Source organism: Lipotes vexillifer, unplaced genomic scaffold (genome assembly GCF_000442215.2).
Source record: "Lipotes vexillifer unplaced genomic scaffold, Lipotes_vexillifer_v1.1 scaffold236, whole genome shotgun sequence".
NCBI lineage: Eukaryota > Metazoa > Chordata > Mammalia > Artiodactyla > Lipotidae > Lipotes > Lipotes vexillifer.
The window spans coordinates 36265-44625 of record NW_006773295.1 but is presented as its reverse complement, the minus strand read 5'-3'; the positions used below and the strand labels follow the sequence as shown (position 1 = coordinate 44625).

The 8361-nt window shown below is 41.3% G+C and overlaps 1 protein-coding gene and 1 pseudogene across 2 annotated transcripts in view; one reads left to right on the top strand and one right to left on the bottom strand.

Annotated features, from left to right (window-relative positions):
• Positions 1–8361, top strand: part of MAPKAPK5 (MAPK activated protein kinase 5) — a 39113-nt gene that overhangs the window by 22436 nt on the left and 8316 nt on the right. For both annotated transcript variants that reach the window (XM_007448169.1, XM_007448168.1), the window contains exons 8-9: positions 4642–4722; positions 7210–7397. In XM_007448169.1, coding sequence (XP_007448231.1) covers positions 4642–4722; positions 7210–7397 — 269 coding nt within the window. The remainder of the gene's footprint in view (positions 1–4641; positions 4723–7209; positions 7398–8361) is intronic.
• On the bottom strand, positions 3830–4449 carry LOC103071616 (40S ribosomal protein S2 pseudogene; annotated as a pseudogene).

Below are 8361 nucleotides of genomic sequence, written 5' to 3'. Positions count from 1 at the left end.
TCTTTCCCTGAACTGCATTCCACAAGGTGCCTTTTGGTAGTTAATGGACTTACCACATTTGCTTGCTCTCTCTCAGGGTTCACTGACCTGTATTGCCTATTCAGTGGCAGAAAAGGTATTTTTTATATTTTGTCCAATATTCTAGTTGTGTATGGTAGAAATGCAAGTTGTACTGGTTAATCCATCATGGCCAGCATGTCATTTATATATATACATACCTATATGTGTGTGTGTGTGTGTGTATACATATATATACATATATATATAGCTGGTGCTTATTCTTTTCGAGATTTGTTTTATATAGGAAGCCCTCTTTAAAAAAATTTTTTTTATTGTGATGTAATTGATACATGATAAACTATACATATTTAACTTGCACAACTTATAAGTTTTGACATACACACACACACACACACTCATTAAACCATCACCACAGTCAAGGTAGTGAACATATTTGTCACCCCCCAAAATTTTATTGTGCCCCTTGAAATCCTTCCCTGCCTCTCTATTTTTCCCTTCATTGCCAGGCAGCAGTTGATCTGCTTTCTGTCATTATAGATTAGTTTGCATTTTCTGTAGATTTATATATAAAGTAGCACATCGTATGGTATTTTCTTTTGGGGGGTGTTTTCTTTCACTCAGCAAAATTATGTTTAAGATTTATCCATGTTATTGCATGTATCGATAGTTCTTTCGTTTTTACTGCTGGGAAGTATTCCACTATGTGGATATACCATGGTTAGTTTATCCACTCATCTATTGATGGACATCTGGGTTGTTTTCAGTTTTTGGCTGTTAAAAATAAACATGTTACAAACATTTTTGCACAGGTTTTTGGATGGACATTTATTTCCTTTTCTCCTTGGTAAATACCTAGAGTGGAATGGCTAGATCATGTGGTAGAGGTATTTAACTTATTTAAAAACTGCCAAGTTGTTTTCCAAAGTGGTGTTCAATTTTACATTCCCATCAGCAGTGTATGAAAGTTTCAGGTCCTCCACATTCTTACTAGCATTTGGTATGGACAGTCTTTTTATTTATTTATGTATTTTAATTTTTTTTAATATTTATTTATTTGGTTGCGCTGGGTCTTAGTTGTGGCAGGTAGGGTTCTTAGTTGTGGCTCACGGGCTCCTTAGTTGAGGCTCGCCAGCTCCTTAGTTGTGACACGTGGGTTCCTTAGGCTGGCAGGCCCCTTAGTTGTGGCTCAAGGGCTCCTTAGTTGCAGCTTGCTGGCTCTTTAGTTGCAGCACATGGGCTCCTTAGTTGCAGCATTCATGTGGGATCTAGTTCCCTAACCAGGAATCAAACCCGGGCCCCCTGCATTGGGAGCATGGAGCCTTAACCACTGTGCCACAGGGAAGTCCCCTGGACAGTCTTTTTAGCCATTTTAGTGACTATGTAGCAGTATTTCACTGTGGTTTCAATTTGCATTTCCCTAATAACTAATGACGTTGAGCATCCATGGTGCTTCTTTGCTGTCTGTATATTTTCTTTGGTGAAGTATCGGATCAGATCTTTTCCCCATATTTTAAATTGGATTGTTTATTTTCTTATTGCTGAATTCTACAGTTTTTTAAATATATTTTGGATATAAGTCATTTATTATATGCTTTGGAAAGATTTTCTTCCAGTCTGTGGCTTATCTTTCATTCTCTTAACAGTGTCTTTTTTTTTTTTTTTAAATTGAAGCATAGTTGATTTTCGGTGTTTCAGGTGTACAGCAAAGTGATTCAGTTACACACACATACACACACACATGTATATATACTTTTTCAGATTCTTTTCCATTATAGGTTATTTCAAGACATTGAATATAGTTCCCTGTGCTATACAATAGGTCCTTGTTGTTCATCTATTTTATATATAGTAGTGGGTATCTGTTAATCCCAAATTCCCAATTTATCCCTCCCCCACTTTCCCCTTTGATAACCATAAGTTAGTTTTCTAAGTCTGTGAGTCTATTTCTGGTTTGTGAATGAGTTCATTTGCATCACTTTTTTAGATTCCACATATAAGTGATATCACATGATATTTGTCTTTGTCTGACTTCACTTAGTATGATAATCTCCAGGTCCATCCATGTTGCTGCAAATGGCATTACTTCATTCTTTTTTATGGCTGAGTAATATTCCATTGTGTGTGTGTGTGTGTGTGTGTGTGTGTGTGTGTGTGTGTATGTGTATCACATTGTCTTTATCCATTCCTCTATTGATGGACATTTAAGTTGTTTCCATGTCTTGCCTATTGTAAATAGTGCTACTGTGAACATTGGGTGGCATATATCTTTTCAAATTAGTGTTTTCATCTTTTCTGGATATACGCCCAGGAGTGGGATCACTGGATCGTATGGTAACTCTATTTGTAGTTTTTTTAAGGAGTCTACATACTATTTTCCATAGTGGCTGCACCAATTTACATTCCCACCAACAGTGTAGGAGGGTTCCCTTTGCTCCACACCCTCTCCAGCATTTATTATTTGTAGATTTAAAAAAAATATTTATTTATTTGGTTGTGCTGGGTCTTAGTTGCAGCAGGTGGGCTCCTTAGTTGTAGCTCACCAGCTCCTTAGTTGCAGCTTGCAGTCTCCTTAGTTGCAGCACTTGGGCTTTTTAGTTGCAGCAGGTGGGCTCCTTAGTTGTGGCATATGAACTCTTAGTTGCAGCATGCAAATGGGATCTAGTTCCCTGAGCAGAGATCGAACCTGGGCTCCCTGCAATCTTAACCACGGTGCCACCAGGGAAGTCCCTATTTGTAGACTTTTTGAAGATGGCCATTCTGACTGGTGTGAGGTGGTAACAACATCTTCTGAAGAGCAAAAGATTTTAATTTTGGTGTGAAGGCCAATTTGTTAATTTTTAAAAAAAATTTTATGGACTCTGCTTTTGGTTTTCTATCCAAGAAATCTGTCTAACTCAAGATCACAAAGATTTTATGCTACAAGTTTTATAATTTTAGGCTTTACATTTAGGTCTGTGATCCATTTTGAGTTAATTTTTGTATAATGTGTGAGGTATGGATCCAAGTTCATTTTTTAGCATTTGGCTATCTAGTTGTTCCAGTACCATTTGTTGAAAAGCTATCTTTTCTCTACTGCATTGCTTCTGAGCCTTTGTCAAAAATCAGTTGAATGTATATGTGTGGGTTTATTTTTGGATTTTCCACTCTGTTCCATTGATCTCTTTGTCTTTACACTAATACCATACTGTTTTGATTATTGACACTTTTTAATAATTTTTGAGATAAGGTAGTTTTAGCCCTCCAACTTTGTTCTTCTTTTTCATAGTTGTTTTGGCTATTCAAATTTCTTTGCATTTCCATATGAACTTTAGAATTGGCTGTTTACTTCTACAAAAAAGCATGCTGGGATTTTGACTAGGGTTGTTTTAAACGTATAGTTCAGTATGGGATCACTGACATCATAACAGTGTTGAGCCCTCTGACCCATAAGCCAGCTGTATTTTTGTCTTTGGTTTTGCTCAGCAATACTGGTATAGTTTTCATGTACAGGTCTTTCACATGTCTTTTTAGATTTATTCTTTTTTTTTTTTTTTTTTTTTTTCTGTACGCGGGCCTCTCACTGCTCTCTCACTGTTGTGGCCTCTCCCGTTGCGGAGCACAGGCTCCGGACGCGCAGGCTCAGCGGCCATGGCTCACGGGCCCAGCCGCTCCGTGGCATGTGGGATCTTCCCAGACCAGGGCACGAACCCCTGTCCCCTGCATCGGCAGGCGGACTCTCAACCACTGCACCACCAGGGAAGCCCAATTCTTAATTTTTTATGCTCTCATAAGTGGTATTTTCTTTTTCAGGTTTAATTAATTCACTTTATTATTCTTGTGTGAAAACACAAGCCTTGTGCAACATAAGATGGTCAATGAATTGCTGATAAGGAGCCTTGGTGAGCACAGTCCCCTTCGAGAGGTCAGGCGTAAGATAGCTGTAGGTCTTAGAGGTGGCATCGAAGGTGGCCTTGGTAAAGTTACCCAACGAGGCAGTGCAGCCTTTGACCAAGGTGTAACAGTTTTCAGTACCTGCTGTCAGCAGCAGCTTTGTGGCCATGAAGGCCAAGACAATAGCAGTGGATCTGGGTGCAAGGATGAAGCATACCAGCAGAGAGCTGCAGTATCCTGTCATCTTCAAGGAACTGTATGGGGTTTGCCAATCTTGTGTTTCCAGGAGTCCCATTACCCATGACAGTGGAGAGGTTGGCCAGGAGGATGGCCCTGTGGATGGCAGTGGTTATGTCCTTGGAGCACTTAACACCCAGACCCATGTGACTATTACAGTCCCTCATGGCAACAAATACCTCGAACCTGAACTGCTGGCCAGCACCATTCTGCTTTCACTGCTTTCAAAGGCATAAGGGACTCCCCTAGGGAAAAGTAACCTCAGATCGAGAGGAAAAAGAGATAAATCTCCTTCAGGGACTTAATCTTCATGTCCTTGACCTAGGCAAACACTGATAAATTGCTGATTGCAAGAAAGAAAAATGTTTTTGAAAGTATTTATGTAGAGTTTTTTCAGTTGTTGATTGTTGACTGCCAGTGACTACCCTCTTCAGCCTTCCAGCAGTCTGTCTCAAGCTGCAGGTCACTGGTGTGATTTTCAGTAAACTGTCCCCTTTGGTATAACTCTGACAGGTACTGGAGGCACAGAGAAGGCATCAGAAGGAGAAATCTGGCATCATACCTACCTCGCCAACACCCTACACTTATAACAAGGTAGGAGAGGAGATACTAATCTTTACCCCTTGGGTGTAGCCCCTCTTCTCCTATGAGGTGTTTGTGGCCCTCTGGGAAGGTGGCAGATTCCATTCTTATCCCTTAATATTGCTGCCCAAGAGGCTGAAAGCAGCCACATATGCAGAAGAGTGGAATTCAAGTATTTGTCTGATGAAATAAGATTCATACCAGTTTAGTTTTGCAGCAGGAACCAAAGGCTATGGTCACCTGGAGGTTATTTATTTGGCTAGCTGTATAGTCCACTGATCACATTTAAAAGATATGTTTGTCTTGCTGTTTTGAGGTGGAGGCCATTTCAGAGAATATTATTTGTCCATTTATGGTGCCATTCTTTCTAACCCCATAAAATACCCAACTTAGAACAGTGTCTAGTACACATAGCAAGTGCTCCCAAGTGTTACCTGGTACTTCACAGTTCTTAATCAGTAGCCTACACATCATGCTTCTCTGTTCTAAAGTATGAGAGGTTTAGGGCCTCTTGAAACAGGTCCTAGAGGTCCTGGAGTCACTGAGTAGATCAGAAAAAAATGATGCTGCCTGGGGACTCCAGGTGATATAGATGGTAGAGAGGGAGCTGAGGATGGTAGAAAGGCAGGCCAGCTCTTCCTGGTCCCACACCTTTAGAGGGCCCCACATATTCCTAATGCATGTGCGTGCACACATGCAGGCGTACATATCGAAGAACACACAGGCTTCTGTGGCACTCAGGACCCTCCACTTGCATTGGCACTGGCACTGGCACAGCATGACCAGAACTCTAAACAACTACTTTCACGATTAACACTGTTCAGTCCCCAAGTAAGAACTGCTCCACATCGTCTTGATCTACTTGCAAAACTGTAGGCAGCTGTGCCCTTATATAGTGAAGGTTGGAAGTGAGGGCTGTGCTGATTATAGTCAGTCAGAAATTGCTTCCTGCTTCCCAATGCAGGCAGGAATTGAGTGGTAGAAGCACTTAGCTAACAGAGATATTAATTTACTTGATACGGTCTTCTCATCATGAATACAGTGGATTCTTGTGTGATACATTATTTCCCAGTACTATTTTTTTCTACTCTTCCTGTTCCATTTTGTGAATCTAGTGGTGTTTGTGAATTAGCATGGCATTCATAAAATTTACACTCCACAGATGAGTAGTATATTGAAATAAGTTCATATTACTTTTGAATGTGTATATATGTTGGTCTAGTTATAATCTTTATATTGGCAACTAAGTGAACACTGACTGCTACATTTGCAAATAATTTTTTAAATAAAACTAATGTAAAAAGATGTAGTTAAATTTTCAAAAGTTAACTAAATACATCAACCTTAATTAAAAAGAAAAAGAAAAAGAGGCAGTAGGCCAGGTGACTTGCTGTGACTCCACCACCATTCAGCTGTATGATGTTGGTTGGTGCACTTAGTTTCACTCTTGACAGATGACCTTAGAGATGACAAGATCTCTGTAGTATCAGTTTCCTCATGTGAACTATTTTTTAAGATTTCTCTTCACCTCTATAATTTTATAAGTATGTTCTACAGCATGGGTCATGTCATCTATAAATGTCTACTAGTATGATGCCAAGACATGGCTGAGAGTACCTGAGACACCTCATTTTCCAGGCTTCACTCAGAGCAGCGCACAGCTGGGGTGTGAGGAGCGTGTGGCCACAGTGGCAGGTTCCCTGGGCTGCCTTTCTCAGGTGGACACTGCTTTTGTCCTGCAATTCAGGAGGACAAGCCTCTGTGTTGAAGCCTCTGAGGACCCAGTTTCCGAGGCAGGTAGAGCTACGTTTAATTAAAATAGGAGTCCTTTATTAATAAGCATGCTGTGACTACAGGCCATGAAATCACCTTAATATCTACAGACATGGTAGTTGGTGGCAGTTTTGTTTTGTTCAGAATATCTTCCCCAAGAATGGTCTTGCAAATGGGCACAGTGAGTCCTTCATGGCCAAAGGATTGCTTTTAGCCTCCTGTTTTTCCCTGCAGTGCCTATCCCCAATCTTTGTCAGACTGCTTTGGGCCTTTATAAGATGACTTGTGCTGTTTTATAGAGTCAGCCCACCTGTGTCCTAGCTGCTTTGTTCCTGCACCCTCAGCCCTGCCCAGGTGGACAGAGTAAATGTTTCACAACCAGCTGGCTTATATCTATCACTTTTCTGGCTGGGGACAAAGTATCCTACATCTGTACCCAATAATCAGATAGCAGCTTGGGCCTAAGTAGTGAGAATAAAAGTGACTATTTTACCCCAGACTGGCCTTGTATATATGGTGTGCACATGTGTAGTGTTGGTAGCACGTAACAAATAAGGAGAGAATGGTTAATTCTCTTAAGACTTCCTGAAGCTTTTACAGTCTCTGTGAAGTGATTCTCGGAGATATCAGCCTGTGTATATCAGGGGCTGTTTCTGGGTCAGTCCTAGGGACTTTATTTTAGAGCTGTGCCTCTGCTGTGAGTGACCATGTTCTTTTTGCTTTCAGAGCTGTGACTTGTGGTCCCTAGGGGTGATTATCTACGTGATGTTGTGCGGATACCCTCCTTTTTACTCCAGACACCACAGCCGGACTATCCCAAAGGATATGCGGAGAAAGATCATGACAGGCAGTTTTGAGTTCCCAGAGGAAGAGTGGAGCCAGATCTCAGAGATGGCCAAAGATGTTGTGAGGAAGTGAGTCCCCAGGCCACTGTTGGGGGGAGGCCAGGGAGGCCTTAAAAGTGGTGGAACACAAAGGAATGTTGGGTAAAGGAAAGTCATTTGTTTCCCAGGCATGCTCCTTCTCATTTTAGCATCACAGAAAATTTTCCCTGGAGCCTGAGATGAGAGTTCTCAGTGTCCACACCTTGGTGAAATTGGAGCTTTGCTCCCTCCTGTTGCACTCCTAGAATTTGTCCTTAGGGTTGAATCCAGGTCCCTTGGTAGCCATTGTATCTGTGAGCATTAATTTAGGACCTTAAATGGTAACCCCCCTGGTGTACCTTTCCTGCACGGAGGCCGGTCATTTGGGACAGACGTGATTCCAGGAACTGAACTGGGGTGCTAAAATGACCATGATGCTTTTGGCTTTTCATTCCTTAGCTGCTGTGGGAGTGTGTGATTGGTTGTGCAGGGCCTGGACCCCACCTCCTGCCCTTCCTACTGCTAGTTGGTTGCTCTGGTGTATATTAAGATGGAAAGATTTAGAAGAATTAGGGCTAGTGAATGGATGATGGAGACTTGACATTCAGAGTCCTTTGGAGAAATTAGCTAGAGCACTAAGGAAGAAGTCAGACCTAAATATGAGGTGTCTTTGCTTTTTCTACCCACCTGTGTTGGAGGCTTAGCTGACTGGAACTTGGATGCTGTTCTGGTATCCTACTGCTTGTTCTTCACTGAGTAATTTCTCCTCTTTTGGTTTCAGTTTCTTCATCTGTAATGCGATAAAGATAAGCATTAAAGGGGCAGTACCTGGGCACTGTCTCCTGACAGTACAGCTGTTTCTCTATGGAGATTACTCTCTTTCAGAAGTGAGCTTGTTCTGTTGGTTAGGTGTTTATGTATTCAAAAAGGGACTAGTTTCTAAAATATACAAGTGAAAGTTTTTTAGGAGGGTGGAGGCAATGTTTAAATCATCATTTGTCTTCCTATGCTCTTT